Source organism: Lontra canadensis, unplaced genomic scaffold, assembly GCF_010015895.1.
Source record: "Lontra canadensis isolate GAN:19392208 unplaced genomic scaffold, GSC_riverotter_1.0 scaffold113, whole genome shotgun sequence".
NCBI classification, from domain to species: domain Eukaryota; kingdom Metazoa; phylum Chordata; class Mammalia; order Carnivora; family Mustelidae; genus Lontra; species Lontra canadensis.
The window spans coordinates 4,311,839-4,325,788 of NW_022631107.1; the positions used below are offsets into that span (position 1 = coordinate 4,311,839).

Below are 13,950 nucleotides of genomic sequence, written 5' to 3' on the forward strand. Positions count from 1 at the left end.
TATCACATATACAGAAGAAGTACTTGAAGTTTGAATATATTTAAAACATTATAGGAAAGCAAAGTTGAAAAATGCCAAACTCTACAGTGTCTTATCATAATAAAAACCTAAGCCTGTGTTTAAACGAAGCCTAATGACTGTCTTATAATCAGCGTTTTGACCTGTTTTCTTTCTTTTTTTTATTGAGATGAGGTTCATACAGCATAAAATCAGTCATTTTACAGTGAACAATTAAATGGTGTTTAATATGTTCACAATATTGTGTAACTACCAGCCACCTCTTTCTAGTTCCAAAACTTTTCATAGCACCCCCAAAGAAAACCCTCATACCCGTTAAACAGTCATATCCAGACCCTGACAACCACTCATCTGCTTTTTGCTCTGTGGATTTACCTGTTCTGGATATTTCAGATAAATGGAATCATATGGTTTATGGTCTTTTATGTCTGGTTTCACTCATTTAGCTTGTTTACAAGGTTCATCTGTGGTGTAGCATGTGTCGGCACTTAATTTGTATTTGTGCATACAGCATGGACATTAGAAAATTTGGTGAGAAATTGTTGTTAATGCAACTAATAAAATAAATAGGACTTAAGCTGCAGACAATCTTTAAAATATGCTTAGCATTTGTTCTATTTTTTGTTAATACTCTTTAAAAAATCTAATTTGATGCATTTTGATAAAGGTAGAGTACTTTTCTCATCAGGTATAGAGAATGAGTACAGGCCTGTGAATGAGTTAACATCATCATGTTTCTTGCTTAAGGCTCTGCCTCTGTTGCTAGCATTCTCAGACTGGCAGGAAGTAACTGGTAAGGTAGTACAAAGATATTCATTGCTACAGACTGTTAACACTAGAATGAAATATTAGCCTCTGTATTTTCTGTGCTTTCTTCATGTGAAGCTAGTGTTTATTGTAAATATGTAAGAACTTTTTCTTCTGAGAAAGTTAAATTAATATTATTAAAGAGAAAATTATCTGTGACACTGTTACAGACTAGGAAGGCAGACTGTGCAGGAGGACTGCTACCAGGGGTGAAGGCAGTGAGTCAAGGTGGAGATTTAGAGCCAGGGAGTAGGGAGGGGGCTTGGTGGATGGAAAATTACTAAGAGGAACTCACGTGTAAGGGAGATTCTGGCTAAATCTACTTGCTAAAGCAGGCCAGACTGATGAGATACAGAGAGTGAGGGATTTTGACAAAACTGACTCAGCAAGATTCTTACCACAGCTAGACTAAGCAGGGGAGCCCCTGAGGACAGAGCCCAAGGTCAGGGCCTAGTCTGTAAGAGGACTCAGAAGAACCTAATTCAAGTTTGGTCAAGGACAGAGTCTGTCAGTATAGATCGTTTGTGGCCACATGCTAATGGCAGTATTTACAGCAATGCAGTCAAACTTACTGTTATTAATGTGCTTTATTTTAAATGTACAGTTTACCGTTTAATCAAGCTGCTCCTTAAAAAATCCTTTTTAATGGCTGTGATGCACATGCTTGAGTCTGGTGTTCATTTGTGAGTGTCATTTATTGTAACCATGTAGAAAATTCTTAAGCTATAATTAGATTAGAATATTTTCTAGGCAGATAAATCATGCCATGTAATTGAAGATCATGTTACCTCTTCTGTCCACTGGAAATCATAGTTGCTCATAACTAAAAGTGAACCATTTATGTTTTTGTGCAAAGTCAATGAAATGCTGTTGTACCTACAAATACAGAGGAGATTAAAATCATCTGGGAAAATAAGTTGGGAACTTAATGTGAATACTTCAGGACCCCAGGCCAGATTTGATTATAATGAAAGCTTTGAGGCTTATCATAAGAGAAAGAAATGATCCTTATCATTGAGATCCAGATAAGTATGAAGTTAGTAATTGTTAATCTCTAAGACAGCAGTATAAAGAATTTGATGATTTTTTAGGTACTTATTAATATTTATAAGCTGTATTCTCAGTAGCCTCTTGGAAGAATGAAGTTATTCCTCTTAGTGCCTGTTTGAGATGCCAAAGTAAGAATATGGTATATCAGAATAAGGAAGAATACATATTGTTTCCAAGAGGATTCATTCTGTCCTCTGGCAGGCTGTGGAGTAGGCAGGTGATCCCAGTATGGCAAGGGACAGAGCTAACTGGAGGTGGGTTTGCAAAACTTGTAAAACTTGTCTAGCCATGGTTCATGTGTCTCCTCTCTAAGTGGTTGCCCTCCAGAGGTCACCGTGGAAGGCCTAGGGCTTTGCCTTTCCTTAGTACCACAATACTGCCCCAGATTCCCTTGTTTATTTTCTGGTTTGTTTGTTTTGCTGCTTTCTGCTTTGCTTTTCAGCCTCTTGCACTGTGTATTTTATGAATTTGTCACACGCCTCCAGGGGAGAACTGTTGGGGTCATATCTCTGCAACTCCCTTTTTTCAGGAAACGTGGCAGCTCTGAACTCCAATTTTTGCCTCCAATCCTTTGAAATTGCTGAAAGCTCTGATGACTTCTCTGCCTCTTAGCAGCTGCCCTTGCCTTGCCTTGGGTTCTTCTGGACTTTGCCCCATGCACCTTTTCTCTTGATTTTGCTTTGTATCCTTTCACTGTAATATCCGTCACAGCTGTTAATGCAACTGTGTGCGGAATCCTGTACGTCTGGCTAGCACATCACTAAACCAGGGATGGCCCTGGGACCCCAAACACACATGCCAATTTTGAGTTTCTGTTAAGTTTGATTATTATCTCCAAGATTTTTCTGTTCTATTGAGAATGATCAGAGACAGATGGTATTGTAAACCCCTTTTCATGTGTGTAAACTGAGGTCAGAGATGAGTTGACCCAAGGTCATCTGTCTGGTAATTCCCAACGAAACCAGGAATTGTGCCCAGATCGGACTCCAGAATTCCCCTGTGCTTTCATTGTATCTTGTATCTTCCAAGTGACTAAGCAAAATTACTAAAAAAGGGAATAGTTTCAGCTTTTGAGGGTGTCCTGTATTATTGGGAAACAACTATTTAACCTTTTCATTTTGTATAAGGAATGTTTTTAGATCAATAGTAATATCAAGTCAGTTGGAGTTTAGTGACTGTTTCTTGAAGGCAGCTTGGTTATATTTGTGGTCCGAAAAATATCAGTAAATTAACAACTTTCTTTCCTTCCCCTCCACCATAGATGATCCTGTTAGAAATTCTGTACTCTAATTGTGTGTTGGGTATATATACCTGTGTAGGAATGTGCAAATACTTGTGTATATACACTGTGGACAATTAAGACTGACAAAATTGTTAACTTGTATTTTCTGTGGATAATTTTGTTTGCTTTGATATTTGGTAGATAAAACGTCTCTTACGAGCTGGGAATCAAATTATATAAATAAAACATTCTCTGATATTTAGGCAGATAGAGCCTTTACTTTCACATGAGACCTGATAATTCAATACAAGAAAGACATAATCAGCAAGTCACAAATTGCTGCTGATTTGGGCAATGGAGTATATTTCTGTTTGTGTATCAGTTTCAGAATTTCTCCCCTAGGAGATCTTTATTGTGCTTTCTGAAAACAGGTAGGTTAGTTTCAAGATTGTGGAAGAGTATGAGGTTAAGGGAGGATTCGGAGTTACAAAAGTAAGGCAGTATTTTTAGTCCTTTTGGTGTGGTGGCAGCCCATTACCTGGGCCCTTTAGGAACTGATTAACTTTTTTCTTTAACAAGGTAGGTTTTATTAATTTTATAATAGCATTTTATATTTGTACAGTTTAAGAATTTACAGATGCTTTCACACTTACTACCTAATTGGAGTCAAACAACTTGTGAGGTAGTGGGGCTGACACTGTTATCTCTGCTTTTATTCTGGAGAAAAACCAGTGCTTGGAGAGAGTACGTGACTTGTTCAGGGTCATGCAGCTGGCTAGTGGGAGAAGAGAGGCTCAGGCCCAGAATTTCTGACTCCATGTCCAGTGTTTTGCTTCTTTCATGCTTGTATATAGGTAACAGAGCTGAAGATCTGTGTCCAGGTGTCTCAGATGTCCAGTCAGCTCTCCTACGAGTAGCTGGGCATACATCAGGGGAGATGGTGAATTTATTAGGTTCAATATTGCATATGCTTACTAGTTAATACAATGATAGGCAGAATACTTTCTGAATCTGAACGAAGCACAATTTTTCATCTTTGGAAATCAGTTGGAATTTTAAACCTTTTCTACATCGTAGTGACACCATACAGCAGAGAATTTCAACAAATTCATCCTGTGAGAAAGCCATTTGGGTGAAGGTTTTGATTTTTTTTCCTGAAGCACCATGAGAAATATTTGGTTTTGGACTAAAATGCTATTCTCTTTTATAATGAAATGTTTCTTATTGATTAAAATCTGGAAAAGAAGGATGTTAGGGCAACGATACAGAGGCCAGCTGTTGGAAAATGAAGCAGAACAGGGAAACAGGAGTAAGCTTACGTGAGGAAAAGTAGGGGGGCAAGGGAGTTGTGATGGGAAAAAGGTAATAGTGATAGGAAATAATTGAGTGCTGATTAGAGTTTCTTTTTGTGATCAAAATTTTGTGATTGAGTTCCTTTCTACCGATGTCAAGGGATTATTTTATAACTCTAGGGCAGATTATCTTAAGGTCTTTCTTTTACCTGCAGGTTATTGTGAGATATAATGTATATGAAGGCCCTTCCTAAGTTGTACATTGTTCAAAACATGTTGGAATTACTAATAAAAGCAAAGCTGAATTGCTGTGGTCTTGTGCCTTATGTTTTTTTTTTTTTTAACATAAAGTATAATCAGTGGGATGGGGTAATGTAAAAAGCAGTGATCTTGTGGGCCCTGTGGCTTTTCGTAAAGAGTTCGGCAATTATTTTTTGGGGGGGGCCTGCAATGTGTCGAGTACTCTTATGAGCTGATAGGAGGTACTAATGTGGGTAAGTCACAGCTCCTGACCTTAACGTGTTTGTGAGAAGATGGACCCACAAATAGATGGTTTCACCTGCATAGGAGAAGGGATCAGACAGAATGTGCAGGGTACGAAGGGAATACAGAGAAAAGGTGCTTAGCCCCAGATGGGCTTTCATAAAGGAAGAACATCTGCAGATGAGCCTGAGCTATAGTTTGAAGGAAATACGAGTCGGTGGGAGATAGAAGGTGGGAAATATGTCCGAAGGAGAGGAAGCAACATCCGTGAAGGTCTGTGATGTAAATGTGAGGCAAGAAGTAGCTCAGAGCTTGGCTGGCAGGACTTGCTTGCTGAGAATTGTGGTTTTATGACTCACTGAGTGGATAATGTTGGGACGAGAGCAAGCAGAAGCAGGCTTGCAGGGGAGTCTGGTGAGTTCCCTTGCAAACAAACATTGGGGGTATATGCGAGATAGCCATGTGAACCTGTTCGCAAGTGCTTGTGTGCACAGTGCAAGTTCAGGGGTGAAGTCAGGGCTTGAAATTTGGAATTTGGAAATGACCAGAATGCAACTTAAAATATGTGAGCTTACTCAAAGAGAGCGCGCCCGGAGAGCGTTTTTATAAGCACCTGTTTTTGAGGCATAGGAGGGAGGATGGAGAGCACTTGATCAGCAGTGAGGAGGGACAGAGGGGAATGCGACACACCAGAAGGGAGGAGTGCTGGAATTTCTACCAGTTAAGGGCAAGAAACAATGGACTGGAGAGTGGCAACTGGAACACTGGCCAGAAGGCTGCTTTCAGGGGAGTGATGGGGATTGAATTCCTCTGTTCCTGCTGTCTGAGGATTCCCGCAGCTCTTTGACCCTAGGCCTACCCAGCACTCTCCCCGCTGCCACATGTGCACAGGTTAGCACTGAGGGCTGCTTCGCCGTTGCTGGATGGACTCACTGCATTTCAGCCAGATGGTACACCTTCATGAAGCCGAGGCTAGGAACGTGACCGACAGGACCTGCAGAAGCAGGCATCAAATAGCAGGGTCAGTGTGGGTTCCGGGAATGGACCTAGAGTGTGAAACTGGTCCATTGCTAGGTGTCACGATGGTTGATGCCACAACTTGGATGGAGTTTATGTCACAGTCAGCATATGAAGGAGCCAAGATCAGGAATTGACAGGCTCAAAGTATTTTCTGAACATTCGTTATTATGGGATTTCTCGTGCTTCTTAAACTTAACAAGTCTAAGACTTGTTAGACTTATCAAGTGTCTGATCCTAGCACTGTTCCAAGTCTCCTTGATGGCTAGGAACTTCTTTGGCTTGATCCTGGGCATTTTTATTGCTTCTGAATCATACTTCTTCTGTTTCCTTAACTTATAAGACTGTTTTCTAGCCTGTAAAACTAGGTCTTTTCTTTTTCTTTCTTTTAGGTCATGTTGATGAATGTTCTAGTAGTCTGCTTCTCACGTAGAACTAGGTCCTCGCCCTGACCTCCATGTAGTGGCTGGGGTTCCGGTAACCAGTTTACTTTGTGCCAGTCTGTTTTCTTTGGTGGTGGTATGGGGGGTGGAGTGCAAGGATGGGGTGGAATTCTGCTGTCCATAGATCTCCCGAACGATGCTTGCCCACCCACCTACCCACCCACCACATGGATTTTGTGCTCTTCCTACCTGTCGGGAGACCCCACGAAGTTGCAGGTAACTGCGCTGCTCTAGTCCCGGTGCCTCCTTGCTGTGGAGTGAGCCTCTCCAGTCCTGGCTGGTTTCTCCAGTCCTGGCTGGTTTCCCCAGCCCCGTACCAGTGGAGTACATGGCTTTTGAGGAAATCTGCCCCCTCCCTTGCATCCCCACTATCATTTCTTTTTGTTAGGACAGTCTCCAGGAAGAAAGTAAGCAAGTTTCTTCCCTCATTTCTGTCCTTCCCCCTCTTTTGCTCTAGCTGAAGCCTCCACCTGTCCTAAGAGTCTGTTCTAATAGTCCTCAATGTATGCGGTGATTCACCTGGGACACCCTGAGAATTTGAAACACCAAACTCAAGAAAGAGGAATGAATTACTGTTTTTTAAAAGAAAAAAAGAAAAATGGTCATTTTAGAAGGCAAAAATAATTTTTTCCTTCTAATCTCATTTTTTCCCTAAAGACCTAGTAGATTCATCATAAATATTTTAGTTGCATACTTGAAAGCTATGAAACTTGTGAGTGTTAGGTAGGTCATAAAGTCTCACGTAGTCCTTCAAGCCACTCAGCTGGCTTATCAGGGATACTCCATCACAGGGCAAGCTCTGAACTTTTAAAGAAGTTTGCTACATAAGACGAAGGGGGTTTTGCAATATATTTTTAATGAGCAAGATAAAAACAATTCTAGGGAAAAAAGATAATCTCAGTGGATGAGTTTTGCTTCCTCTTTTTAGAAAACGAGAACAGTATAATCCAGTAACTTGTCTTTCCTGTCTAGACTTGGAGATAATCTGAACTGAATTTCATATTTAGTGCAGGACTTCTTTCATTCTAGATGCCTAATGACATTTGCCTCTCTGCTCATTTTAACAGATTATTGTTCCCTTCTTATTGTCTGATTTTATAGCTTTTAATTGCATCCATGATGGGAAATCCTTTTTGGAAGCAGGTGGGATATAAAACATACATCTGTGTGAAATTAAGATAGTTTTGGTCACAAAATGGGGACATTGAAATGTTTGCGTAGTGTTTCTTTGATAACGCCGTATGTGTGCACGCATGCACGTGTGTGTGTGTGTGTGTGTGTGTGTGTGTGTAAAATCTCCCAAATGGGGAGAAATCAAGATGGAAACGCTGTCTTTATCCCAACCTACCTAATGAAATATTCAGAAGCACTTAGTGCTTTTAAGCAAATATCTTATTCTCAGTCCCAAGGGCAAGTAATTAATCTGGGTGTGGAGCATTCACTTGTTTTTCATTTTTATTCTTGACCAATAGAAATGGGAGGAAGTGCATATGGGCTGTTTTATGGCAAGTAATCATTGTATAGACTTAGAATAAGTGGTTTTAGTGTTTAAATACCGCACTTTCTTATAAAGGATGAATTAATAAGATAAATAAAATAAGGCTTACTGAAATGGTCTGTTTAGCCCTGCAAATTGATAAAAGTCCTACAAAAAAGCAACCAAATAGGGGAGTCTCTTGTTTTTTATAGCTGTCTAATTGTAGGGTATATGTTGACAACCTTGTTGTACAATTAGTACTTAACATGTCACCATTTATAGTCTCAACTATTATAAATCTCTTAACTTTTTCATTTGGATAACACTTTTAAAGCTAATGCAAACTACTTGTATTATTTTGAAATCAGAGTTAACCCAGTGTGGTCAAATAACCTTGTATTAGAACCTTAGGATCTAATGAAGTCTCGTGTGCTCTATGTGCTCTGGCCACAGCCCTACCACTTACGTTTTGGATGAAGATGAGCCTCGATTCCTTGAAGAAGTGGATTACAGTGCAGAAAGTAATGACGACTTAGATACTGAATTGGCGGAAAACGCAGGGGATTATGAACCTTCTGCTCAGGAGGAAGTACTTTCTGACTCTGAATTATCAAGAACATACCTACCTTAAACCTTCTGCCATCTCTTGAAAGTGCAAAACAGAAAGGAAATAGCTTGTTTTTTCTTACACAGGAAGTTTGAGAGAAATGAGTTAATAGCTGACTCAAGAAAGACAAAAAGTAACTTGGGCCTGTTTGGTTTCAAGACAATAAATATGTTATTAATTCATGATAAAATTGGCACTTGTTTTATTTTAGATATTCAGTGCACTTGATCTGGCATTGAATGATCAAATATTGGATTAACTTTTTAAAACAAAACAAAACAAAACCTGAGTATCATTGCATGAATTTTTATCTTCTTATGGTTATATCCTGCATCAGATGGATACATTTTGAAGTGTGTGAGACTATAAAATCTGAATCCCGAGTTGTTGAAAACAAATATATATGTACATGGATTTCTCTAGCTGTGACTGTGTAGGGTGAGTAGATACTGAAGATAAGACTGTGCTTCAGAATCATGTTAACTGTGGACTTGTGACTGAAAGAACCCAGAGTTTGCCTTGAAAGCATTACATTCTCCACTTACCAAATTAAAACCAATAAAAGCTATATTAAATGTTGAATTCATTTCGTCATCCTTTTTAACCAGCTCAGATTATTTGGTTTATAGAATCTTTGTGAAGATATTCTAGAAATCCAACATCCGAGCACATTGATAAAAATTTGTTAAAAAAAAAAATGCTGAATTTACTAGTGTTAGGTTTTTTTAGGGTATAGGTGTACCTCTGAGTGTCATAAACAATATATTTGAACGGCTCTTTTTTCTAAAACTGTGTCTCTTGGGTGCATCTAGAGTGTGTATCACAATAGTTTGTTCAGCTTGAAACATGCAGTGAGGATACGATACAGTGTTAAATGTGTATCTGTATATTAAGTGTATTTAGCATTTCCTGAGCTGTGTGATGCTGACCCTGGCGTCTGAGTCTAGATGACTGCAGTGACTGTAAGCCATTTCTTGTAGTGACATCTTTCCGGTTGAAGCTGCCCTGCTGCGGAAATGACTTTGTCTTCATGTAGAATAAAACTAGTTCAGCGACTTTGAATAAATGCCCTAAGAACTAAGGTTCTGTTGTAATAAAACAAATGTAAAAGAGATACCTCATTAACAGATTCTTGCCAGATTTTGGTACATTTGGTGCTTCGGTTTTGGTACATTATTCCTGATTAGAAATTTTTAATCTTTTTTTTTTAAACTTATAATAATGGAAAAGAAATGATAAAATGTATGTCAGATTTTTGCATTTTCCAAGTCAGTGATTTTCACTGTATCATTTGAGGCATTTTCTCCATAGTGTAGCTCATTTTTGACATCCTAGCAGCTATGTTTAAAAACATAGTATGGGGCAGTTGATAGAGTTTTTTCTCTTAATAGCCTAAGTCTTAATTAATCTCAGAAAATAGAAGACTAGATTTTGAGGATTGGCAGTCCTCTTGGTGTGTTGGTTAGCTAATTTGGGAAAGATCAGGATACTTTAGCAAAGCAAAATATTATTTATTTAATAATTCATAAAGTTATTTATTTTAATTTATATATTTCACATAGAAAATAATTGCATATTTAATTATGATTTTTTTCCAGAGAGTGGAATATGGAGCCACTATGTATGTAAATTTTTCTTGATTCTTATAAAACTAGAAATGGAAACACAAGGTATCCACGTATGAGAAGCAATTACAGTTACTATAGTGTGCAGATAACTCAAAACTTCAATTTATTATGTTGACAGTGTAAAAACCCCTTGTTGTGTGCTATTATAAAATTTCGTATGGGTGACATCCATCTTTTAGTATATGTTACAAACCTGAATATGCCTTTTATTAAATCATTATTCACAAGGTTGAAGAGAAAGTCTTCTATAGTTAGGAAATGATTTTTTCCTTAATAAATAGCTCTGGAAAAATAAAAATTTAAAGTCCTAACTTTCTGAATTAGTGGGTAAAACTGTCACTGACTATCAGTAGCTAAACTTGCCCTACATTTTTATCTCTGGGGCTATTTCTTTTCAGGATTTTCTGAGAATGTTTGAGATGCCTTCAGTGACACAACCCTGAAAAAGTAATGCATAGCTGACAAACTGAGCCTGGTGGTAGAGTTTAGACGGATTTGATTTGCCTTGTGTTTGCAACGGCGGATTTCTTAACTGTGGTTTTGGTCTGATCCAGTGGTTCTCGTACTATGTTGTGTACGTCAGAATCACCTGGAGGACTTGCTTCCCAAATCAGAGATTGCTGATCCAGTGTGGCTCCGGGCAGGGCCCCAAATGTGCATTTCTTAAAAATTTTCAGGTGGTCGTGCTGTAGGAACCACGCTGGGAGAACCACTGTCCCATCTGACGTGCTCCCTCGGCCTCCAGTTTCCTAGGAGTCGCAGGACCTGTGAACCATAGATCAGCACCAGGGATGGTTTAGATCAGACTCAGGTGTAGAATCAAGACAGTAGACACGCAGAGGTCAAGCAGGGTCACCATGTTCAGGGTTTCACCCCAGGTCTGCAGGCGACCAGCCTCGTGTTCTTGCCGCAGAAGGAGGTGCTGTCCTTGGCCTTTCCCTCAGAACGTGAAAAGCTTGAGGGTCTTCGTTTCTTGAGTCTGTGAAATTTATCCAGGAAAGGCAGAATGCAAAAAACCCTGTGGTTCACTTCGGCATTTCCTTTATTGCAGTCATACTATTGTTTGAAGAAAGGGTTTCGTCCTGCTTTAAGTATCCTTACTCAGTTCCTGCCACGTCTGCCAGTGGTGTTTGGTGTTCAGAGATATGGACATTTGTTTGAATTCTAATTACAAATAAGTAACCTGAAGTTCCACTTCAGATATGCACTAACAGCAATGAATATGCTACTTCAACATTTTAAATATCCAAGTGAAGATGACCGTATTATTATAAGCACTAAAGTGGATAATATAATAAATGTACTGATGGAATTGTCTTTGTGCATGATCCAGAAATAAATGACACTAATGAAACCATAAATGTATCCTTATAAATCCTTTTGTTTTCCTATACATACATTTTAAAAAAAAGATTTTATTTGAGGGAACACGAGAGGGGGGATGGTCACAGGGAGAAGCAGACTCCCCCCCCCTCCCAAGTGGGGAGCCTGATGCAGGACTCGATCCCAGGGTCACGACTGATGCTTAACTGGCTGAGTCAGCCAGGTGCCCTTCCTGTATGCTCTTTAATCGTTATAAAATATTAATTGAAAATCCGTGAATTCAGTGAATCAGCTACATGTAAGCCCTAGGTCTCTCCATTTGGAAAAAGATGGTGAAGCGATATTTTCAGTTGAAAGACCATTCTACTTTATCCAATGGAATGTTCTTACTAACATGAAGCAAATATTTCTCCAGCTAAAGCACATTTGAATTCCTGCACAGGAAAAGGGAAACCCAGAAGAAAGTCTCTTTATGAGAATTCATGTTTTGAGGGTTCTGTTCCTGGAATGTCAAATTTCAGTTGTTTTCCACCATTAATCATCTATATATAGCCTTTGTACTTACCTATACGGGGCTGACCATTAGGGCCTTCTTTTTTGAGACCCTAAGCAGTAACTTAGGCCTGTCCCCTACTCCTTCCACCTCAGCCTTCCTTACACTCCAAGTCCTTTTGACCTAGCGCCTTCTATCAGCTCTTAGGCTTCAGAGCATGGCTGGTTATTGGGGTCATTGAATAAACTTTGCAGTTTGAGGTGGATGCATAGGCAGGACTGAAATCCTAATGAATGGGCCTCCTGTGGTGGCATTTGAGGCACCGTGCAGGCCAGCTAGGGTGACAGTTTGGAGTCTGGGGCCTGGCTGACGCTGTGAGAACTGAAGTGAGCTCTGCCTGTGCGGTTGCGTGTGCGCTCACTCCCAAACCCCTGCAGAGCGTGGGTGGGCTTGTGGCGCCCTTCGCTTCGTAAACCCAGCAGCTTGGGACACTTTGCTGCAGATGCTCAGAAGGTTTACCTTTACAGTAACATGTGGGGCTGTCCCTTTCCAAGATGTCCTGATAGGATGCCAAGCAAATATGAGGCGAACAGTAACAAAAATCTGGCCGGGGGAATCATGACGCTGGTTTCCGAACATTTTTAACGTGCTCTTAAACTACATACAGAGCTGTGATGAATGGCAGATGGGAAGAAATTATGGAAGGCAAGGATGCTTGTTACTGAAAAATAAATGGAAAAGGCTCGAGTCCAATAAATACGAATAAAGTCTGCACCTTTGAAAGTAGATGGGCTTCTCTGTAGCTGTTCCTCGAGCAGAAAGTGTAATTAAATTTTAAGACTGGAAACTTACCTTCATGTTCAGTGCTAACTAGTTACTAAAGTCAGGTTACATACTCTCTTTGCAGTGTCTTGACTCTTTTTATGCTTTCTTCCATGTCATCTGTATGACTGCTTTTTCTCCTGTTTTTCTCCTGTTAATACTTAGAAATGTTTGACATTTCATCTATTTTTCTTTTCAGTTATGGGCACTTGAAACACAGTCAACGAATTGTATAATTTCGTATAAAAAGATAAATTTCAAAATCTGAGAAGATCCCTTTTAAAGGATTATAATTTGTGTTTAACATAGAGGAGTGTCTAGTGCACACCTACCTTTGTCAAGGTTTATTTCTCCCTCCTAAATGGCTACATGAGATGAAAATGTATCAAAAACTAAACCACCATTCTCACATATGAAAATCCAGATCGCTTACAGGATGGAATGGACCCGGGCATGCTTGCTTCTTGACTACCCATTATCCCCTTTGCCCCAAACCATGTTCAAGACCTGTGTGTCCTGCGGTCAGCACCTTTCCCTGAGGCTTCAGGAGTGGGGCACAAGAGCTGAGCCCCTCGGCACGTGCCCCCGCCCATGCAGCCCATCGCAAGGATGGTCAGGCAGGCATGTGATCCACGTGAACTCCAACAGAGCAAATATTGGGACTTCGGCGAGTTATGCTAGGACAAAGGCCCTTCCATGAAAAGGAACGTTGTAGCTACTGCTGGCCTCTGTGCAGCCCTGAGAGGAGAACACTCCCAAGACGAGCCAGTGTTGAAAGCACAGAGCCGAAAGTGAGAGAAACTGGGTCCTTTTATCATTGGAGCCCTGTATTGAGCTTTCTGTGAAACCTTGAATTAGGCAGTTGCATTGTTCAGGCTTTTTAAATTGAATTTCACTGGTGAAGGTATGTCTTACACAGGTGTGTCTGAAACCTACCTGAAAAACCAGCAACCTTTAGTGTCCATCCTCGGCGGGATGGCCCTACCCAAAGCACACATCCTGAGAGAGGTTAAAAGAAAGGGGCAAATCCTTTTACCCAAAGGGACACTCTGAAAAGGCAAAAACAGCTGTCGTCTCGAGCATGTCAAACTAGTTTTTATTTTATGTCTACCAGAAAGATTTACTGGGCCAGAAATGGGCCATATTTCTGTCATCCTGCTCTAAACTTGGGAATTATTTCCTCCAGTTTTGAGACTTGTCACTGGTGTGTTCAGAGGTAGCATGAGGCCAAGAGCTGACTATTCGACATCTTGAAAGTTCTCTGTTGT

The 13,950-nt window shown here is 40.0% G+C and overlaps 1 protein-coding gene across 5 annotated transcripts in view; it reads left to right on the forward strand.

Annotated features, from left to right (window-relative positions):
* Window positions 1-8,598, forward strand: part of AGTPBP1 (ATP/GTP binding protein 1) — a 150,461-nt gene extending 141,863 nt beyond the window's left edge. For 4 of the 5 annotated variants that reach the window (XM_032840553.1, XM_032840558.1, XM_032840554.1 and 1 more), the window contains one exon: window positions 8,263-8,598. In XM_032840553.1, the coding sequence (XP_032696444.1) occupies window positions 8,263-8,440 (178 nt within the window). In that variant the 3' untranslated portion in view covers window positions 8,441-8,598. Of the gene's footprint in view, window positions 1-2,404; window positions 2,695-8,262 lie in introns of those variants that run through there. The other variant, XM_032840555.1, reaches the window with a different exon arrangement.
* Window positions 8,599-13,950: the final 5,352 nt, after the last annotated feature.